The following is a 23,605-nucleotide window of genomic DNA, read 5'->3' on the forward strand; positions in this document are numbered from 1 at the left end:
TACATTTCAGTTACTCTATTAGTTACCTTGGATCAGGGATAACATATGGTATCTATATTTGGGGGGCTGGCTTATTTCACTAAATATAATGGTTTCCAGCTGTATCTATCTTGTCCCAAAAGACAGGATTTTTTTTTATTTTTATTTTTTTTTAACTTTTATTTAATGAATATAAATTTCCAAAGTACAACTTATGGATTACAATGGCTTCCCCCCCCATATCGTCTCTCCCACCCGCATCCCTCCCCTTTCCCACTCCCTCTCCCCTTCCATTCACATCAAGATTCATTTTCGATTCTCTTTATATACAGAAGATCAGTTTAGCATACATTAAGTAAAGATTTCAACAGTTTGCTCCCACACAACATAAAGTGAAAAATAATAGATGATTTTTTAAATGATGATGAAATCAGATCAGACCTATTGTCATGTTTAATCCCAAGGAGAGTCAAGTTGGGAATTGATAATTTCTTCTTTTTTTTTTTTATACAGAAGATCAGTTTAGTATACATTAAGTAAAGATTTCAACAGTTTGCACCCCCATAGAAACACAAAGCGAAATATACTGTTTGAGTACTCATTATAGCATTAAGTCTCAATGTACAGCACATTAAGGACAGAGATCCTACATGAGGAGTAAGTGCACAGTGACTCCTGCTGTTGACTTTACAAATTGACACTCCTGTTTATGGCATCAGTAATCTCCCTATGCACCAGTCATGAGTTTCCAAGGCTATGGAAGCCTTTTGAGTTCACCGACTCTTATCTTGTTTAGACAAGGTCATATTCAAAGTGGAGGTTCTCTCCTCCCTTCAGAGAAAGGTACCTCCTTCTTCGAAGACCTGTTCTTTCCACTGGGATCTCACTCACAGAGATCTTTGATTTAGGGTTTTGTTTTTTTTTTTGTTTGTTTGTTTGTTTTTTGCCAGAGTGTCTTGGCTTTCCATGCCTGAAATACTCTCATGGGCTTTTCAGCCAGATCGGAATGCCTTTAGGGCTGATTCTGAGGCCAGAGTGCTGTTTAGGACATCCGCCATTCTATGAGTCTGCTGAGTATCTCGCTTCCCATGTTGGATCACTCTCCCCTTTATTTATTCTATCAGTTAGTATTAGCAGGTACTAGACTTGTTTGTGTGCTCCCTTTGACTCTTAGTCCTTTCATTATGATCAATTGTGAACTGAAATTGATCACTTGGAATAGTGAGATGGCATTGGTACATGCCACCTTGATGGGATTAAATTGGAGTCCCCTGGTATGTTTCTAACTCTACCATTTGGGGCAAGTCAGCTTGAGCATGTCCCAAATTGTACATCTCTTCCCTCTCTTATTCCCACTCTTATGTTTAACAGGGATCACATTTCAGTTAAATTTCAACACTTAAGAATAACTGTGTATTAATTACAGAATTAAACCAGTCATATTAAGTAGAACAGACAAAAAAACTAAGAGGGATAATGTATTAAGTTGTTCATTAACAGTCAGGGCTATGCTGATCAAGTCACCGTTTCCCATAGTGTCCATTTCACTTCAACAGGTTTCCTTTTTGGTGTTCAGTCAGTTGTCACCGATCAGGGAGAACATATGGTATTTGTCCCTTTGGGACTGGCTTATTTCACTCAGCATGATGTGTTCCATATTCCTCCATTTTGTTGCAAATGACTGGATTTCGTTGTTTCTTACTGCGGTATAGTATTCTAAAGAGTACATATCCCATAATTTCTTTATCCAGTCTACTGTTGATGGGCATTTAGGTTGGTTCCAGGTCTTAGCTATTGTGAATTGAGCTGCAATAAACATTAGGGTGCAGACCGCTTTTTTGTTTGCCAATTTAAATTCCTTTGGGTAAATTCCAATGAGTGGAATTTTTGACAGGCAGAGTTAGACAGTGAGAGAGAAAGACAGAGAGAAAGGTCTTCCTTCCGTTGGTTCACTCCCCTAATGTTCGCTACGGCCAGCACTGTGCTGATCCGAATCCAGGATCCAGGTGCTTCCTCCTGGTCTCCCATGTGGGTGCAGGGACCCAAGCATTAGGGCATCCTCCGCTGCCCTCCTGGGCCACAGCAGAGAGCTGGACTGGAGAGGAGCAACTGGGACTAGTACCTGGTGCCCCAACTGGGACTAGAACCTGGGTGCTGGTGCTACAGGCTGAGGATTAGCCAAGTGAGCCATGGCACTGGCCTGTAGATTTAGGTCTTTAATCCATTTTGAGTGGATTTTTGTGTAAGGTGTTAGGTATGGGTCTAGTTTAAAACTTCTGTACATGGAAATCCTGTTTCCCCAGCAGCATTTGTTGTAGAGCCAGTCTTTGCTCCAAGGATTGATTTTAGCTCCTTTTTCACAGATAAGTTGGTTGTGAATTTATGAGTTGATTTCTGGACTTTCTATTCTGTACCATTTGTCTACAACACTGTTTTTGTGCCAGTACCAGGCTGTTTTGAATATAACTGTCCTGTAGTATGTCTTGAAATCAGGTATTGTGAGGGCTGTGTCTTTGTTTTTGTTGTATAAGATTGCTTAGGTATTTGGGGTCTCTTGTGTTTCCATATGAATCTTAGCATCATTTTTTTAGATCTGTGAAGAATGTTGTTGGTGTTTTGATTTGGATTGTATTGTGTCTGTAAATTGTTTTTTGTAGTATGGACATTTTGATTATATTAATTCTCCCAATCCTTGAACATGGAAGATTTTCTGATGTTTTAATATCCCCTTCTATTTATTTCTTTACTGCTTTGTAATTTTGATTGTAGACATCTTTGTCGTCTTAGTTAAATTTATTCCAAGGTATTAAATTTTTTTGGAGCTATTGTGAATGAGACTGATCTTAAAAGTTCTTCCTTAGCTATGACATTGTCTGTGTATGTTGCCAGAGAAGGAAAGGGTCCTTGTTTTTGTGCAAGAAAGAATTCAGGTGTGAGACAGAGAACAGGGGGAAGCAACATAGCAAGGTTATTAGGGTAGGGACATCCGTAAGAATGGATGGGCACCTCTCCAGACAGAACCTGAGAGAGAGTGTGTAGTTCACATTTAGGCTGGGGCTTTCCTTCCTGCCTTTTCCCTCCCCCTCTCCTTCTTCTCCTGATCAAAGGACTTGTTGGGTGTAAATACGAAAAATTCCTTTCTGAGTTTTTCCCATTGAAGTTATCAGACAGGGGAAGCCTGGCTGGTGTTGCCCTGCCTTAGAGGAAGGATGTTTATCAGGCCTGGTAGAAGGGGCAGGTCCCTCTGGGAGGTGATCAGGATCAAGGCAGGACTTTTGAAATGCAGATACTGGGCTTCACCTGGAAGGTTATCAGGATGACTTTGCGATGCAGTTGCTGGACCACTGTAAATGTCAATTCCTTAGGCTTTTGTCACACACACATAAGCTCATTTCTGACTTCCTACCTAACATGTATACAAAGGCTATTGGCTTTTCAGTATATTTTATATCCTGCCACTTTACCAAACTCTCTTATGAGCTCCGGTAGTCTCTTGGCGGTCTTTGGATCCTCTATATATAGGGTCATGTCATCTGCAAATAGGAATAGTTTGATTTCCTTCTTTCTAATTTGTAGTCTTTTTTTTTTTTTTTTTATTGCCCAATGGCTCTGGCTAAAACTTCTGGGACTATATTAAATAGTGATGGTGAGAGTGGGCATCCTTGTCTGGTTGTGGATCTTAGCTGGAATGCTTTCAGGTTTTCACCATTCAACAGGATGCTGACCATGGCTTTGTCATAAATTGCCTTGATTGTGTTGAGGAATGTTCCTTCTATGCCCAATTTACATAAGGTTTTCATCATGAATAGATTTTGTATTTTGTATTTTTTGTTTAGTTAGGTCAATAGTGTATTGATTTTTTTTTTTCAAAAACTATCTTTTCATTTAATTGATGTTTTGTTTTTTGTTTCAATTTGTGTATTATCTAATATTAATTATTTCTTTCCTCCTATTAATTTGGATTTGGTTTTTTTTTCCAGGCTCTTGAGATGCATTGATGGGTCATTTTTTGGGTACCTTTCCCATTTCTTCATGTGCCTGCCGATTGCTATAAACTTACCTCTTAATACTGCTTTGCTGTATCCCATAAGTTTTTGATATGGTATATTGTCCTTTTCATTTGCTTCCAGAAATTTTTTGATTACTCTTGATTTCTTCTATGACCTATTGTTCATTCAGGAACATATTCAGTTTCCATGTGTTTATATATGTTATAGAGAATCTTGAGTTGTTGATTTCCACCTTCATTCCATTGTTTTCAGAGGAGATTTTTTAAATTTGCTGAGATTTGCTTCATTGCCTAGCATATGGTCTATCCTAAAGAAAGTTTCATGCACTGATAATATGAATGTGTATTCTGCAACTGTGGGGTGAAATGTTCTGTAGATATGAGCTTGGTCCATAGTGTCCATTAGCTCTGTCTTTTCTTTGTTGATTTCCTGTCTAGTTGATCTGTCCATTGATGAAAGTGGGGTGTTAAAGTCCCCTGTTACTATTGTATTGGGTTCTATGTCTCTCTTTAGATCCATTAACATTTTTTAAATAGCCATGCGCCCTGTAATTGGGTTCAAATACATTTATTATAGTCACATCTTCCTGTTGAATTGATCCCTTAACCATTACATAGTGCCCTTTTTAAATCTCTTTTAACAACTTTTATGTTGAAATCTATTTTGCCTGATTTTAGGATGTCAACACCTGACCTTTTTTGCTTTATTTTAGCATGGAATATTTTTTTTTTCGTCCTTTCACTTTCAGTCTGTGTTTATCTTTTTTTTTTTTTTTTTTTTTTTTTTGATGAGGTATGTTTCTTGTAGGCAGCAAATAGATGAGCCTTGTTTGTGAATCCATTCAGCCAGACTGTGTATCTTTTAGCTGGAGAGTTGAGGCCCTTTACATTCAAGGTTTCTATTAATAAGTAATGACTTAGCCCTGACATTTTTACATAAATATTCCTATTGTTTGTTTTGGATTTCTTTTGTACCTTTATTGAGGGATTTTCTGCCTTCACAATCTTTCATAATGATGGCTATCTTTCTGTGTTTTTGTGTGTAGCACATCCTTAAGCATCTTTTGTAAGGCTAGTGAATGCAGACAAATTTTTTCAATTTCTGTTTGTTATGGAAGGTCTTTATTTCACTTTATTTCATAATGAGAGCTTTTCAAGTTACAATATTCTGGGTTGACAGTTTTTTTTTTTTTCCTCAAGACTTGGACCCTGTGTTCCCTTTCCCTTCTAGCCTATAGTGTGTCTAATAAGAAGTCAGCTGTGAGTCTAATTGGGGATCCTCTGAAAGTAATCTGGTGTTTCTCTTGTGTACATTTTATAATATTTTATGTTTTACTGTGGAAAATTTGACTAAAATTTGTTGTGGTGAAGGTCTTTTCTGGTCATGTCTATTATGAGTTCTGTGTTCTTCCTGTACTTGGATGTCCCTTCCTTTTTCCAAATTGGGGAAGTTTTCTATAATTATTTTACTGAATAGCCCTTCTAGTCCATTCTTTGCTTCCACACCTTCAGGAACTCCTGAGATCCCTATATTGGGTCATTTAATAGTATCCCATATATCTCCAACACTGTTTTTAAGTTTTCTGTTTTCTTTTTGTTTCCCCCCTCCCTTGGTTTGACTGTAAGATTTCATCTATTGAATTTCTCATGTCTAGTATTTTATTTTGATTTCTCTTTAAAATCTCAATTTCATGGGGGAAATTTTTCATTCATATCATGTATGGTTTTTTTTTAGTGCATAGATTTGCATCTGGTTGCTTTTGAGTCATCCTATGATTAAACTTTTGAATTCTCATTCCAGCATTTCCTCAATCTCTTCATTTTTACATTCTAATGAAATGTTGTATTCCTCTGGGGAGGTCATGATGTCTTCCTTATTCTTGATTCTTGAATTTCTGTGTTTTGTCTTTGGGCATTTGTAGAGTTGATTTTTGTGTTCTTTCTGTGATTGCTTTTATCTTTGAGCTATACCACTGTGGCCTAGTGGTATTCCTGCACTTTAGTGAATATCAAGTTGTGTTAGTGGGTGAGGCCAGGAAGCTCTGGTAGGTGCTGCAGAGTCTGGTGAGTATCCAGGATAACACCTAGTTTGGACATGGTAGATCTTAATGCCCATGTGTTAGCCCCCAGTATGTTCTATGCCACCATATAAACCACACACATGATCTGTGTGGTCCTGACTGTGAGAAGAAGTCCCACTGCAGTTACTTGCTCTAGATGACCAAGGACCTCCAAACATGTGGAGCTGCACCTAGTGCTTTCCCAGAGACCCAGCTATACTCTGCACTTTCTCATGTAACTACCGAGTTCCCATGGTCTCAGCTCACAATTCTCCTCCCACAGTTGCTAGGTGCAGAGGTTTCTCTCTGTCCTGCCTGCTTGTCCAGTCAACAGAGAGGCATATGTTCCTAAGACAGCTCCATGTAGGTGTCTTTATCCTGGGAGCCCATGATTGCCTCAGCATCCTAGGTGGTAGTCCAGCCACCTCCCAGCCAGCCTCAAAATCAGTGGGGACTGTGGATTGTTCCTTCTGCTAGAATCTCTGGATCACACATACACACAAGAGCCATTGGCCAAATGTGGCTCTTTATCTGCGATTGTCACCAGTGCTGTTGAGAAGATGGTGTTGTGTCTCAGCCAGTTGCTGTGTGTGTGCAGTCTTTCGCAGCTCCTGCCCAAACCCAAACTGGCACTTGCTCTTTCTGAGCCAGGCAGTGGGTGCTGTTGTGGGGAAGTTGTGGGAAGATAAATTTTTGCCCACTCTACTTCCACTCGGTCCACATGTTACCCAACCAGCTGTCCCCATGGCTCCCATCCAGACACATGCTAAACTCAGCCTAGGGCTATATTACCACAGGTTGCTGCAATTCGATCTTGTCGCTCCCCCATTCGCGGAGGAACAACACAGGACCCTGCATTGTTCTTTTGTCTGCTCGGCCCTTCCCGGGTTTGCTGCTGGTTCTTCCTGGGTTGGCTGCCGTCCTTCCACCTCCGTGGAAGGGCGGTTCCCCCTGGCCACTTTCCCCACTTCCGCAGGGGAGCGGCACACCGCCGGCCGGCTCTCTCGGGGGCTGCTCAGGTGTTCCTTCAGATAGATGTTCCCCTTAGATGTTCCTGGTGCATGTTGTCTCTCTCCTCCTTTATAGTCCTCTTCCGCCAATCCCAACTCTGCTACCCACACGCCGAGTACGCTGCTCTCCTCCAATCAAGAGCAGGATCAGCTCCTGCAGGTCATCGCTCAAGTTGGCGAGAGGCAGCTGCGTAGAAGTTGTTTACTCCCTTCTCAGCGCCATATTGTGGGAGAGCAGATGCATAGAATAAGTCTTAATTTCAGTAACTTAGTCTAGTCCGAGTTGCTCCCCACAGATCTCACCTTTGTCTCCAAGCTGGTGCCCTCTCTGGCTCTTGGCTGCTGCAGTTGTTTGTGCTTCACATTCACACCTTCCACATAGGCCCACTGTATTCCTCTTCATCTTGTAGGATTTCCAGTCAGGTTTACCCTCTACTTCTCGCTGAGAGTGTACTTCCTACACCTTTTTTTAACTGTTTATTCCTAGCCTAGCACAATATGTTGTCCCCTAATCTGCCTTCCTCCCTGTTTCTAGGCCATTTCTTTCATTTTGCATAAGAGAATGCAAATATCCAGTTGGTGAAATGATCTGTTTTAGCAGCAAGCCAGTTACTGAATGCAGTAAGACTAGAACTTGGATTTCATGTTTCTTGTCTTGACTGTCTACAAAAACTAAATCTTGCTTAGTAAAACATATCTAACTTCTTTGATGATTTTCTCTGCCTCTTTTCAGTAGTTACTGTGAATTTGGCAACCCCTCTGGCTACTAATATCTGAATCAGCAGGGCCATTGGTAGTGATTGATAAGTAAGGTGCTTTTGAAGTTGTGGAGGAAGGCAAGTTAGAGAACAGACGTTTATCTTGCTGTACTTTTATGCCATCTCCCTTCAGAACAAAAGATTATATATTATGGAAAATGGAATATATGGCTAATAAAAACATAAAAGGAAAGCAAATTTATAAAGAAATGAACTAAAGAAAATTGGAGAAATAAACTTGAATTTTTTTAGTTTATTTTGCCAGGAAATCTGAGCATATACTTTATATTTAAAAATTTTGAGATTAAAACCCTTTAAAGGAAATGTTTTTAAGATATAATTAAAAAATTCTTAACTCTTTTAATAAGCCCACATAACTTTAGCCATAGTCTGAAAAGGAAGAGTATTTTATGATATAATTTTGTTATTTCCTTATTCTCATTTATGCTGATATATTCTTTATTTACTCTGAATGTGTTTATAATACTTTTAGTAAATACCAACTTATTTAAGAATATCTATAGTTTTAGAATCAGTATATTGATAATAAGCTTTCTTTGTGTGTATATGAATGTGTATCTGTGTGTTTGTGTGTGTGTGCATATGCATGCACATAAATACTATTTATTAGAAACAAGGATCAACTTCTATCTAAAAGTGTTTTCCTTTTAAAGAAGAAATTGTTGTATTTAAGGTTATTTGATTGCTTGAAAGTTAAGCTAGGAATCTATTAGTCCACACATATTTGTTATTAAGTAAATTTATTAATGATGAACCAATGTAAGAAATAACAATAGGATAGTGGAATTTAGAGTTGGAGGAAATCTTAGTCTTCATCTGTCCAGATTTCTTATTCTGTGTATGAAGATACTTTGGACTAGAGAGGTGAGTGACTTTGCTACTGAGTTTGAGATCTGGGATCAGATCTCGGATTTGAAATAAGATAGTACAGACTCATTGATTGTTAAAGTTTCTGAGTCTGTTTTTGCTGCTGTTATCATCTTAAAGGATTGTGTAGTATTTTAATCATTTAAGAGTTCTAATAATGTTATGTATATAACATATATAAAATATCAGCATACCGTATTTTCTTCTGATTTCTGTTCTCTGTTTTGTTAGATCAGCAAGCATAGAAGGTTTGACTATGGTGTTTTGATTACACAAGTGGCATCAACAGCAACAGGTGCAATAGCACTAAAAAATTCAGGTAAATTTTTCTTTAATGTTTACTATTTATTTGTGAGGTAGTGAATGCGAGAGAGTCCATCTTCTGGTTCATTCCCCAAAGGTCCACAGTGGCTGGAGTTTGACAAGGGCTGGAACCAGGAGAGGGGTACTCAATCCAGATCTCCCTTATGGATGGGAGGAACCCAATTATTTGAGCTATCACTGCTCCCTCTTAGGATCTGCGTTAGTGAGAAGCTAGAGTCAGCAACTGAAGCTAGGAGTTGGAGCCAGGTACTCCTGTATAAGGACATGTGCGTTTTAACCAAAAGAGTAAATGCCAGCTCTTAGGTTTCTTTCCCCTCTTAATTATAATTTTAATAAAATGAACAAGGGAACTGAAAAAATTAAGTGGCAGGATGAAATTTTTATTCTAAATAATATTTACTGTTTACCCCGTGTTAAGTCTTAATATAAAAAAGTTACATGGTTTCCTTTTTGTCTGCACTACCTTGAACTTCCACTGGAATGTGTGTATGTGTGTGTGTGTATGTGTGTGTGCAGCATGTGTTAATTTGCACAGCCTGTTCTTGTTCCTCAGAATAATGGTACTTAATGAAGTAATTGAAACATTTTTGATACTTTAAGAATCCTATCCTTCATTAGCTGTTTCTGCAATTACTTTTTTATGTGCTGCTGTAATCATGCACATAAATATCCTGCCTCATGCTTTTAAAAACATAAACAGTGCCAAAAAGAGAGGCAGACACCCAGGTTCTTATATTAGGCATGCCACAAAATCTTGTCTGGTTTCTAACTGTGATAATCAAGACTTACATTGATAAACTTGAAATCATTGATGACCAAGAGCTGGGAAAATTGTGAACCTCACAGGCAAGTTAAACAAGTGTGGAGTGATCAGTCCCAGATGTGCTGTGCAATTCACAGTTGTAGAAAAATGGAAATATAATTTGCTCCTGTTTCTTCACTTTGGTTTCATGGTACTGACAACCTCAGCTGGCACTGGCAATCAAAGAGAAACAAGTGAGAACACACAGGAAGGAAAATCCTGCAGTTCTTTTCTTGTAATGGAATATACACATACAAACAAAGTGCCTCAAAGGGAAGAAAAAGAAGCTCCTTCATTTTATAAGCCAGAGGGATATTGTCCTCTTTCAGTACAGTCACATCTGATAGGCCTGCCTAATGCTTGGTTTCAGTGGCATCAGAATTTGCACTCAGAACAGTTGTTGCACTTTTCTGAGCATTTTCTTATTGACTTTCTTCTTTCTTTCTCAAAAACATTTCCCTTACCACTTTCACACTATCTATGAAGTTTTCAATCAGTATGTTGCCCCCCCCATAGCAATTGGATTTCTAGGAAGTTAAAATATTGGGAATTTAGTGTCATATCATAATACTTACTTTTGTTACTTGTCCTTGACAACATATAATCTGTAGTGTAGATACCATGATTATATTTTCAAGGATTAGGGTTGATGAATCATCACATCAGTGATTATTGATTTCCTCCTTAATTGAAAACTTTTTCTATGGTATGTTTTAAATTTAGTTTTTAGATGAATTGATTTGGATTACTTTAATTATGAAATATGCTTCTTGGCAAAAATTCACCTAAACTGAACCATTTTCTTTTCTTTAGAATAAAATCCATATAGTGTTATATTCAGGGGCATATTAATTGAAGCATTTGGAGACAGTATTTAATTTCAGATCTTGCCCTTGGTCATGTTAACCTTTTGAGCTCTATAGTATCAAGCTTTTTCTGAGAGAAGTTAAATGCAAATTTTTATAGGACAGAACAAGGTAGACTGCTTCTGCTTGAGGTCTTGATCCTTTGCATCTCATTTATACTGCTTGGCAATCCTGAAATGTAGCATTATTATTTCACTTTTCAAATGAGAGAACTGGGCTCCAAGAAGTCAAGGAGGTTTTCCTAGGAAGTACAACTAATGGCCTGGAAGATTTGGTATTTGAGCCATGAGATTATGGACATTATATTATTTTCTGTTATACCAAAGTATGCTCTCTGCTGTAATATTGCTATTGTAGTCTTACTGATTTTATGATTAGATGTTTTGTTTTTACACTGTTCCATGGGATTTGATTTTTCACAGAAAAATTAATAATCAGGTTTAATACTCTTTTTCATTTAGTTGGATAGCATCTCACTCATGAAAATTTAGACTATACTGAAGCAAAAGTTTTGTGAAATGAAGAAATGCTTCTAATAATATAGAATTACAACAACTGATCATATTGTATAAAGGAGCATACTTTATAAACTTGAGATGCCAATGCTGCTTCCTGATATCTACTTCTTTTCTCCCCTTGCTGCTACAAACCTAACCTTTCAGGCTAGTTTACTTTCTTGGCTCATTTGCAGAGCAAGTCGTAACATTTATCTTTTTTTTTTTATTTGACAGGTAGTTTATAGACAGTGAGAAAGAGAGAAACAGAGAGAAAGGTCTTCTTTCCATTGATTCACTCCCCAAATGGCCACTACAGAAGGCGCTGTGCTGATCCGAAGCCAGGAACCAAGTTCTTCCTCCTGGTCTCCTATGTGGGTGCAGGGGCCCAAGCACATGGGCCATCCTCCGCTGCCTTCCTGGGCCATAGCAGGGAACTGGACTGGAAGAGGAGCAACCAGGACTAGAACCCGGCATCCATATGGGATGCCGGCACCGCAGGCGGAGGATTTAACCAAGTGAGCCACAGCGCCAGCCCCAACATTTATCATTTTTAAGAAGAATATACTCAGAGAAGTTATTGGCCTAAGGGTAAAAGCTGGGATTCAAAATTCAGCAGTCGTACAGAAAAATTTTAGTCTCTCAGTCAACAATTAATTGAATATTTAAACATGGATAGTAGAGAGAAATTTTTATATTCCAATGCAGAGAATATCTATCTGAGAAGACAGATAGGCCCATGAGCCAAATCTGATCATTACACATTGTACATATGTATTGAGATGTCACGCAGTTTCGCATACAATTTGTTTTTGTTTTAAATTTTATTTGATGAATATAAATTTTAAAAGTACAGCTTATGGATTACAATGGCTTTTTCCCCCCATAACTTCCCTCCCACCCGCAACCCTCACCTCTCCTGTTCCCTCTCCCCTTCCATTCACATCAAGATTCATTTTCAATTATCTTTATATACAGAAGATCAATTTAGCATATATTAAGTCAAGATTTCAACAGTTTGCACCCACACAGAAACACAAAGTGAAAAATACTGTTTGAATACTAGTTATAGCATTAAATCACAATGTACATACAGCACATTAAGGACAGAGATTCTACATGAGGAGTAAGTGCACAGTGACTCCTGTTGTTGACTTAACAAATTGACACTCTTGTTTATGGCATCAGTAATCTCCCTAGGCTCTCTCCCAAGGCTATGGAGGCCTTTTGAGCTCACCAACTCTGATCAATTTAGACAAGGTCATAGTCAAAGTGAAAGTTTTCTCCTCCCTTCAGAGAAAGGTACCTCCTTCTTTGATGACCTGTTTTTTCCAGTGGGATCTCACAGAGATCTTTCATTTAGGTCATCTCTCTCTCTCTCTCTCTCTTTTTTTTTTTTTTTTTTTTTTTGGCCAGAGTGTCTTGGCTTTCCATGCCTGAAATACTCTCATGGGCTTTTCAGCCGGATCCGCATGCCTTAAGGGTTGATTCTGAGGCCAGAGTGCTGTTTAGGACATCTGCCGTTCTATGAGTCTGCTGTGTATCTCACTTCCCATGTTGGATCATTCTCTCCGTTTTTTATTCTATCAGTTAGTATTAGGAGACACTAGTCTTGTTTATGTGATCCCTTTGACTCTTAGTCCTATCATTATGATCAGTTGTGAACATAAATTGATCTGCCGTTTCTCTCTGGTACATTTTAGGATCTTTCCTTTATGTTTCACTGTGGTGAGTTTAATTACATTGTGTCATGGTAAGGAGCTCTTTTGGTCATGATTATTAGGGTTTCTGTGAGCTTCCTGTACTAGGATATCTCTGTCCTTCTCCAAACCTGGGAAATTTTCTGCTAGTATCTCACTAAAAAGGCATTCTAATCCTTTCTCCCTCTCCATGCCTTCAGGAACTCCTAGAACCTGAATGTTGGTTTTTTTTTAATAGTATCCTGTAGATTCCAAACAATATTTTTTAGATTTCTAATTTCCTCTTCTTTTCTTTGGTTTGACTGTATATTTTCCTGTTCTCTGTCTTCTAAGTCCGATATTCTCTCTTCTGCTTCACCCATTCTGTTTTTAAGGCTCTCTAATGTGTTTGTCATTTGATCTATTGAATTCTTCATTTCATTAAGATTTCACTATCACCATTTCATGTTCTACTAGTTGTTTCATTTTATTTTGATTCCTCCTTAATATTTCATTTTCATGAGAGAGATTTTCTATCCTGTCCAGTAAGGATTTCTGTAGTTTAAGAATTTGTTTTTGAGAACTTCTTAATGTTCCTATTAACTTTTTGAGATCCTTTTCTTGCATTTCTTCTATCTCATCATCTTCATAATCTTGAATTGGGGTGTCTTGTTCTTTTGAGGCATCATAGTTTCTTTCTTTTTTTTTTAACTTTTATTTTTATTTAATGAATATAAATTTCCAAAGTACGGCTTATGGATTACAATGGCTTCCCCCCCATAACGTCCCTCCCACCCACAACCCTCCCCTTTCCCACTCCCTCTCCCCTTCCATTCACATGAGGATTCATTTTCAATTCTCTTTGTATACAGAAAATCAGTTTAGCATACATTAAGTAAAGATTTCAACAGTTTGCTCCCACACAGAAACATAAAGTGAAAAATAATAGATGATTTTTTAAATGATGATGAAATCAGATCAGACCTATTGTCATGTTTAATCCCAAGGAGAGTCAAGTTGGGAATTGCTAATTTCTTCTTATTTTTTTTTACAGAAGATCAGTTTAGTATACATTAAGTAAAGATTTCAACAGTTTGCACCCCCATAGAAACACAAAGTGAAATATACTGTTTGAGTACTCGTTATAGCATTAAGTCTCAATGTACAGCACATTAAGGACAGAGATCCTACATGAGGAGTAAGTGCACAGTGACTCCTGTTGTTGGCTTTACAAATTGACACTCCTGTTTATGGCATCAGTAATCTCCCTATGCACCAGTCATGAGTTTCCAAGGCTATGGAAGCCTTTTGAGTTCTCCGACTCTTATCTTGTTTAGACACGGTCATAGTCAAAGTGGAGGTTCTCTCCTCCCTTCAGAGAAAGGTACCTCCTTCTTTGAAGACCTGTTCTTTCCACTGGGATCTCACTCACAGAGATCTTTCATTTAGGTTTTTTTTTTTTTTTTTGGCCAGAGTGTCTTGGCTTTCCATGCCTGAAATACTCTCATGGGCTTTTCAGCCAGATCGGAATGCCTTTAGGGCTGATTCTGAGGCCAGAGTGCTGTTTAGGACATCCGCCATTCTATGAGTCTGCTGAGTATCTCGCTTCCCATGTTGGATCACTCTCCCCTTTATTTATTCTATCGGTTAGTATTAGCAGGTACTAGACTTGTTTATGTGCTCCCTTTGACTCTTAGTCCTTTCATTATGATCAATTGTGAACTGAAATTGATCACTTGGACTAATGAGATGGCATTGGTACATGCCACCTTGATGGGATTAAATTGGAGTCCCCTGGTATGTTTCTAACTCTACCATTTGGGGCAAGTCAGCTTGAGCATGTCCCAAATTGTACATCTCTTCCCTCTCTTATTCCCACTCTTATGTTTAACAGGGATCACATTTCAGTTAAATTTCAACACTTAAGAATAACTGTGTATTAATTACAGAATTAAACCCGTCATATTAAGTAGAGCAGACAAAAAAAAACTACTAAGAGGGATAATGTATTAAGTTGTTCATTAACAGTCAGGGCTGTGCTGATCAAGTCACCGTTTCCCATAGTGTCCATTTCACTTCAACAGGTTTCCTTTTTGGTGTTCAGTCAGTTGTCACCAATCAGGGCGAACATATGGTATTGGTCCCTTTGGGACTGGCTTATTTCACTCAGCATGATGTGTTCCATATTCCTCCATGTTGTTGCAAATGACTGGATTTCGTTGTTTCTTACTGCGGTATAGTATTCTAAAGAGTACATAATTTCTTTATCCAGTCTACTGTTGATGGGCATTTAGGTTGGTTCCAGGTCTTGGCTATTGTGAATTGTGCTGCAATAAACATTAGGGTGCAGACCGCTTTTTTGTTTGCCAATTTAAATTCCTTTGGGTAAATTCCAAGGAGTGGGATGGCTGGGTCGAACGGCAGGGTTATCTTCAGGTTTCTGAGGAATCTCCAGACTGCCTTCCATAGTGGCTTGACCAGTTTGCATTCCCACCAACAGTGGGTTAGTGTCCCTTTTTCCCCACATCCTCTCCAGCATCTGTTGTTGGTAGATTTCTGTATGTGAGCCATTCTAACTGGGGTGAGGTGAAACCTCATTGTGGTTTTGATTAGCATTTCCCTGATTGCTAGTGACCTTGAACATTTTTTCATGTGCCTGTTGGCCCTTTGGATTTCCTCTTTTGAAAAATGTCTATTGAGGTCCTTGGCCCATCTCTTAAGTGGGTTGTTGGTTTTGTTTTTGTGGAGTTTCTTGATCTCTTTGTAGATTCTGGTTATTAACCCTTTATCAGTTTCATAGTTTGCGAATATATTTTCCCATTCTGTCGGTTGTCTCTTCACTCTCCTGACTGTTTCTTTTGCAGTACAGAAACTTCTCAATTTGATGCAATCCCAATAGTTGATTTTGGCTTTGACTGCCTGTGCCTCCCGGGTCTTTTCCAGAAATTCTTTGCCTGTGCCAATATCTTGAAGGGTTTCTCCAATGTTCTCTAATAACTTGATGGTGTCAGGACTTAGATTTAGGTCTTTAATCCATGTTGAGTGGATTTTTGTGTAAGGTGTAAGGTAGGGGTCTTGCTTCATGCTTCTGCACGTGGAAATCCAGTTTTCCCAGCACCGTTTATTGAATAGACTCCTTGCTCCAGGATTTGGTTTTAGATCCTTGATCAAATATAAGTTGGCTGTAGATGTTTGGGTTGATTTCTGGTGTTTCTATTCTGTTCCATTGGTCTATCCGTCTGTTTCTGTGCCAGTATCATTCTGTTTTGATTACAACTGCCCTGTAGTATGTCCTGAAATCTGGTATTGTGATGCCTCCGGCTTTGTTTTTGTTGTACAAGATTGCTTTAGCTATTCGAGGTCTCTTGTGCCTCCATATAAATTTCAGCACCATTTTTTCCAGATCTGAGAAGAAGGTCTTTGGTATCTTGATTGGTATTGCATTGAATTTATAAATTGCTTTTGGGAGAATGGACATTTTGATGATGTTGATTCTTCCCATCCATGAGCATGGAAGATGTTTCCATTTCTTGGTATCCTCTTCTATTTTTTTCTTTAAGGTTTTGTAATTCTCATCGTAGAGATCTTTAACGTCCTTGGTTAAGTTTATTTCAAGGTATTTGATTTTTTTTGTAGCTATTGTGAATGGGATTGATCTTAGAAGTTCTTTCTCAGCCATGGCATTGTCTGTGTATACAAAGGCTGTTGATTTTTGTGCATTGATTTTATATCCTGCTACTTTGGCAAAATCTTCTATGAGTTCCAATAATCTCTTAGTAGAGTTCTTTGGGTCCCCTAAATAAAGAATCATATCATCTGCAAAGAGGGATAGTTTGAGTTCTTCCTTCCCAATTTGTATCCCTTTAATTTCTTTTTCTTGCCTAATAGCTCTGGCTAGAACTTCCAGAATTATATTGAATAGCAGCGGTGAGAATGGGCATCCCTGTCTGGTACCAGATCTCAGTGGAAATGCTTCCAACTTTTCCCCATTCAATAGGATGTTGGCCATGGGTTTTTCATAGATTGCTTTGATTGTATTGAGGAATGTTCCTTCCAAACCCAGTTTGCTTAGAGTTTTCATCATGAACGGGTGTTGTATTTTATCAAATGCTTTCTCGGCGTCTATTGAGATAATCATATGGTTTTTCTTTTGCAGTCTGTTAATGTGGTGAATCACATTGATTGTTTTGCTCACATTAAACCATCCCTGCATACCAGGTATAAATCCCACTTGTTCTGGGTGGATGATCTTTCTGATGTGTTGTTGCATTCTATTGGCGAGAATTTTATTGAGGATTTTTGCATCTATGTTCATCAGGGATATTGGTCTGTAATTCTCTTTCAATGCTGCATCTTTTTCCGGCTTAGGGATTAAGGTAATGCTGTCTTCATAGAAAGAATTTGGGAGGATTCCCTCTTTTTCGAATGTTCTGAATAGTTTGAGAAGAATTGGAGTTAGTTCTTCTTTAAATGTCTGGTAGAATTCAGCAGTGAATCCATCTGGTCCTGGGCTTTTCTTTGTTATGAGGGCCTTTATTACTGTTTCAATTTCTGTCTCAGTTATGGGTCTGTTTAGGTTTTCTATGTCTTCCTGGTTCAATTTAGGTAGGTTGCATGTGTCCAGGAATCTATCCATTTCTGATAGGTTTTTCTGTTTGCTGGCATACAAGTCCTTGTAGTAATTTCTGATGATTCTTTTTATTTCTGTGGTGTCTGTTGTTATGTTTCCTTTTTCACTTTGATTTTATTGATTTGTGTCTTTTCTCTTTTTAGTTAGTTGGGCCAATGGGGTGTCAATTTTGTTTATTTTTTCAAAAAACCCGCTCCTCGTTTGTCTTATTTTTTGGAATTTTTTTTGGATTCAATCCTGTTGATTTCTTCTCTGGTTTTAATTATTTCACTTCTCCTACTAGATTTGGGTCTGGTTTGCTGCAGATTTTCTAGATCCTTGAGATTCATTGAAAGCTCATCTCTTTGGTGCCTTTCCCGTTTCTTGATGTAGGCACCTGTGGGGAGCAACTGGGAGCAATTCGGACTAGACTAAGTTACTTGAATTAAGACTTATTCTATGCATCTGCTCTCCCACAATATGGCGCTGGGAGAGGAGGAAACAGCTTCTACACAGCTGCCTCCAGTTCAACCAATAAGCAGCAGGACCTGCTCCTGATTGGAGGAGAGCAGCGTACTCGGCGTGTGGGTAGCAGAGTTGAGATTGGCGGAAGAGGACTATAAAGGAGGAGAGAGACAACATGCACCAGGAACACCTGAGGAACACCTGAGCAGCCCCCGAGAGAGCCGGCCGGCGGTGTGCCGCTCCCCTGTGGAAGTGGGGAAGGTGGCAGGGGGAACTGCCCTTCCACGGAGGTGGAAGGGTCGGTAGCCAACCCGGGAAGAATCAGCAGCAAACCCGGGGAGGGCCGAGAAGACGAAAGAACAACGCAGGGTCCTGTGTCGTTCCTCCACGAAGACGGGGAGCGACAATGGTGCCGTGACTCGGATAGGAAACCTAGGTTGGAAGAAGCAGGAAGAAGTGGAAAAATACCGGAGAGAGAGGCTAGCAAAGAGCCTAGGGAAAAGCCGGACGGAAAAGGTGCCGGAAGAAGCTATTGAAAGGCTAGGCATAGACTCGGAGATGGACTGTGGGAAAGAAGTTAGGATTGAAAGAGAAAGTGAAAGCTTTCATAGACTTGGATGCGGACTATGGCGGGGAAGCTAGGAGATTGAAAGCGAAAGTGAAACCTGGAGGAGGCTTGGACTCGGATGCGGACTGTGGGGAGAAACCGGGAGAAATGAGAGGGGAATATTGTTGTTGGAAGAAAAGTTAGGGAAACATACCGGGTAGAGAAAAATGTTAGGGAAATTGAAGCCGCGGGGGCAGGCCGAGGCAGAGACGTAAGCTATCTTGGAATTCTTCAAGTCAGCCCGGGGAGCAAAAGGCGAAAATCTGGAACCAGAGGCAGAGACGTGGGCCGCCAGGTTGGAATTCGCCAGGTTAGCCCGGGGAACTTGGACTGAATGCCGGTGGCGGAAACGTGAGCTGGGCTGTGTGACTCGCGGAAGCCGCCGCGCGCAGAGAGAGCACGTGGGGCGCGGATAGATAGGGAATGTGGGGCTAGCGCGATAGCCGTGGTGCAGGTGCGAAGGCTGTGCAGACCGCGGAGCGTGCGAAGCTGAGCCACGCAGAGCTGGGAACCCGCCGCAGGGCGGGCGCCGGGAAGCCGCGCAGATGAGAGAAGCGCGGGCTGAAGCGGCGTAGAGCTGGGAACCCGCCGCCGGGCGAGGCGCCGAGAAGCAGCCTCGGGGCGGGCGCCGGGATGCCGCAGGGATAAGAGAAACAGAAGTTTAGAAGTAAAATGAGAGAAATAGGAATGCTGGCAGATAGAAGTAAAATAGGAGAAATAGGAATGCCCGGAGATAGAGAAATAGAGAAAAATAAGGCCTCCCCACAACACGCACGGCAATGAGAGAGATTGGATTCGGTCTGCCTGATTAGGGAGGTGGTGAGCACCTGCGGGCGGCTAGCAGCTTATGCGCCGCAGGTCACCGAAGACAGGCACGTTATCAATACCAATAAGTCTCCCCACAAGATGGCAATGAGAGGGCTTGGATTCGGTTTGCCTGATTGGTAGGGCTTGTAAGCACCTGCAGGCAGTTCTAGCAGAGCAGAGCATGCGCTGCAGGGCACCGAACACAGGCACGCACCAGCGCCTAAAAAACCTCCACACAACATGGCGAAGAGATGACCCGGATTCGGTTTGCCTGATTGGTAGGGCTTGTAAGCACCTGTGGGCAACTCTAGCAAGCAGAGCAGAGTGTGTGCCACGGGGCACTGAAGACAGGCGCGTATCAACGCCAAAAATAAAAAGATAGGGGGATCTGTGGGGAGCAACTGGGAGCAACTCGGACTAGACTAAGTTACTCGAATTAAGACTTATTCTATGCATCTGCTCTCCCACAATATGGCGCTGGGAGAGGAGGAAACAGCTTCTACACAGCTGCCTCCAGTTCAACCAATAAGCAGCAGGACCTGCTCCTGATTGGAGGAGAGCAGCGTACTCGGCGTGTGGGTAGCAGAGTTGGGATTGGCGGAAGAGGACTATAAAGGAGGAGAGAGACAACATGCACCAGGAGCATCTATCTGAAGGAACACCTGAGCAGCCCCCGAGAGAGCCGGCCGGCGGTGTGCCGCTCCCCTGTGGAAGTGGGGAAGGTGGCAGGGGGAACTGCCCTTCCACGGAGGTGGAAGGGTCGGTAGCCAACCCGGGAAAAATCAGCAGCAAACCCGGGGAGGGCCGAGAAGACGAAAGAACAACGCAGGGTCCTGTGTCGTTCCTCCACGAAGACGGGGAGCGACAGGCATCTATTGATATAAACTTTCCTCTTAACACCGCTTTTGATGCGTCCCATAAGTTTTGGTATGTTGTGCTGTTATCCTCATTTACTTCCAGAAAATTTTTGATTTCTCTTTTAATTTCTTTTATGACCCATTGTTCATTCAGGAGCATGTTGTTCAATCTCCATGTGTTTGCGTATGCTCTAGGGATTCCTGAGGTGCTAATTTCCAACTTCATTCCTTTATGGTCTGAGAAGCTGCATGGTATGATTCTAATTCTTTTGAATTTGCTGAGACTTGCCTTATGGCCTAATATGTGGTCAATCCTAGAGTAGGTTCCATGTACTGCTGAGAAGAATGCAAAATCTTTAGCTGTAGGATTGAAAGTTCTGTATATATCTGTTAGATCCATTTGGGCTATAGTGTCATTTAAATCTACTGTATCCTTGTTGATCTTCTGTCCTGTTGATCTGTCTATTTCTGAGAGTGGAGTATTGAAGTCCCCCAGTACTATTGTATTGGGTTCTAAGTCTCCCTTTAAGTCTGTTAACAAATCTTTTAGATAAATCGGTGCCCTGTAATTAGGTGCATATACATTGATAATTGTTATATTTTCTTGTTGTATTGATCCCTTAATCATTATATAGTGTCCCTCTTTGTCACTCTTAACAGTTTTTGTGGTAAAGTTTATGTTATCCGATATTAAGATGGCTACGCCCGATCTTTTTTCATTTCTGTTGGCATGGTATATCTTTTTCCAGCCTTTCGCTTTCAGTCTGTATGGATCTTTGTTGGAAAGATGCGTTTCTTGTAAGCAGCAAATAGATGGGTTTTGTTCCTTAACCCAATCAGCCAATCGGTGTCTTTTAACTGGACAGTTCCGGCCATTCACGTTGAATGTGACTAATGATAAGTGGTAACTTTGCCCTGCCATTTGCCAAAGATATTTTCCAATATATGCTTTGAATTCCTTGTGATCTTTTGCTGTGAGGTTTCCTTCCTTTACCTTCTTTCATGTTGGTGACCGTGTTTCTGTGTTTCTGTGTGCAACACATCTGTAAGCATCTTTTGCAGGGCTGGACGAGTGGCAACAAATTCTTTCAATTTCTGTTTGCTATGAAAAGTCTTTATTTCACCTTCATTCACAAATGATAGCTTTGCAGGATATAATATTCTGGGCTGGCAGTTGTTCTCTCTTAGTACCTGGGCTATATCTCGCCATTCCCTCCTAGCTTGTAGGGTTTCTGATGAGAAGTCAGCTGTGAGTCTGATTGGAGATCCTCTGAGAGTAATTTGACGTTTCTCTCTTGCACATTTTAGGATCTTTTCTTTATGTTTCACTGTGGAGAGTTTAATTACAACGTGTCGTGGTGAGGGTCTCTTTTGGTCGTTTTTATTAGGGGTTCTGTGAGCTTCCTGTACTAGGATTTCTCTGTCCTTCTCCAAACCTGGGAAATTTTCTGCTAATATCTCACTAAAAAGGCCTTCTAATCCTTTCTCCCTCTCCATGCCTTCAGGAACTCCTAGAACCTGAATGTTGTTTTTTTTAATAGTATCCTGTAGATTCCTGACAATATGTTTTAGATTTCTAATTTCCTCTTCTTTTCTTTGGTCTGACTGTATCCTTTCCTGTTCTCTGTTTTCTAAGTCTGATATTCTCTCTTCTGCTTCACCCATTGTGTTTGTAAGGCTCTCTATTGTGTTTGTCATTTGATCTATTGAATTCTTCATTTCATTATGATTTCTCATCACTATCACAGTTTCCTGTTGTACTAGTTGTTTTGTTTCATTTTTTTTTTTTACTTTTTTTTTTTAACTTTTATTTAATGCATATAAATTTCCAAAGTACGACTTATGGACTACAATGGCCTCCCCCCCACACCGTCCCTCCCACCCACAACCCTCCCCCTTCCCACTCCCTCTCCCCTTCCATTCACATCAAGATTCATTTTCGATTATCTTAATATACAGAAGATCAGCTTAGTATACATTAAGTATGGATTTCAACAGTTTGCTCCCACACAGAAACATAAAGTGAAAAATAATAGATGATTTTTTAAATGATGATGAAATCAGAGCAGACCTATTGTCATGTTTAATCCCAGTGAGAGTCAAGTTGGGAATTGATAATTTCTTTTTTTTTTTTTTTTTTTTTTTTTTTTTTTTTTTTTACAGAGGATCAGTTTAGTATGCATTAAGTAAGGATTTCAACAGTTTGCACCCCCATAGAAACACAAAGTGAAATATACTGTTTGAGTACTCATTATAGCATTAAATCTCAATGTACAGCACACTAAGGACAGAGATCCTACATGAGGAGTAAGTGCACAGTGACTCCTGTTGTTGACTTTACCAATTGACACTCCTGTCTATGGCATCAGTAATCTCCCTATGCTCCAGTCATGAGTTTCCAAGGCTATGGAAGCCCTCTGAGTTCTCCAACTCTTATCTTGTTTAGACAAGGTCATAGTCAAAGTGGAGGTTCTCTCCTCCCTTCAGAGAAAGGTACCTCCTTCTTTGATGACCTGTTCTTTCCACTGGGATCTCACTCGCAGAGATCTTTTGCCAGAGTGTCTTGGCTTTCCATGCCTGAAATACTCTCATGAGCTTTTCAGCCAGCTCCGAATGCCTTTAGGGCTGATTCTGAGGCCAGAGTGCAGTTTAGGACATCTGCCATTCTATGTTTTGTTTCATTTTGATTCCTCCTTAATATTTCATTTTCACGAGAGAGATTTTCTACCTTGTCCATTAAGGATTTCTGTAGTTCAAGAATTTGTTTTTGAGAACTTCTTAATGTTCTTATCAATTTTTTGAGATCTGCTTCTTGCATTTCTTCTATCTCATCATCTTCATAATCTTGAATTGGGGTGTCTTTTTCATTTGGGGTCGTCATGGTGACTTCCTTGTTTCTATTACCTCGTTTTTTGCATTTGTTATTTGGCATTGTGGAGATATTGTTTGATTTCTTCAGTGTTGTGCTTTTTGTCGTTATACTATGACACTAGATTAAATGGACTGTCTGTTTTTGATGGAGCCTTAGATGCTTGAGATGGGTGTGGCCTGAGAGCTCTGTTTGGTTTGCCAAAAGTGACACTCCCAGGTTAGGCGTGGTAAACCTCTCTCTCTCTCTCTCTCTTTCTTTTTTTGATTCAAAAGGGAAGTAATTCCACACAGCTGAACGAAGTTGGAGGTAGTTAGCAGGCAAATGATATACCCACAGGAGCCAGAGATCGGAAGCTCTTTCCCAAGGACCACACAGGGAATCTGTTCTGCCCTCAGAGTGGGCTCAAATTCTCCTTCAGTCTCCCACTGGGTTGCCAAAGTTATGGAATTGTATTGTCTCTGGAGAGTACTCACGTGAATTCCGTGAGTTCTCTCCCCCACCGTCTCTTTTTTCACAGTC

General features: G+C 40.1%; 1 protein-coding gene across 4 annotated transcripts in view; it reads left to right on the forward strand.

The window, feature by feature from the left end:
- The window catches only part of TBC1D32 (TBC1 domain family member 32), a 276,080-nt gene that overhangs the window by 87,529 nt on the left and 164,946 nt on the right, over positions 1-23,605 (forward strand). For all 4 annotated transcript variants that reach the window (XM_070073655.2, XM_070073650.2, XM_070073652.2 and 1 more), the window contains one exon: positions 8,936-9,023. In XM_070073655.2, coding sequence (XP_069929756.2) covers positions 8,936-9,023 — 88 coding nt within the window. The remainder of the gene's footprint in view (positions 1-8,935; positions 9,024-23,605) is intronic.

Source organism: Oryctolagus cuniculus, chromosome 5 (assembly GCF_051225735.1).
Source record: "Oryctolagus cuniculus isolate XC-2025 breed Fujian yellow rabbit chromosome 5, ASM5122573v1, whole genome shotgun sequence".
NCBI classification, from domain to species: Eukaryota; Metazoa; Chordata; class Mammalia; order Lagomorpha; family Leporidae; genus Oryctolagus; species Oryctolagus cuniculus.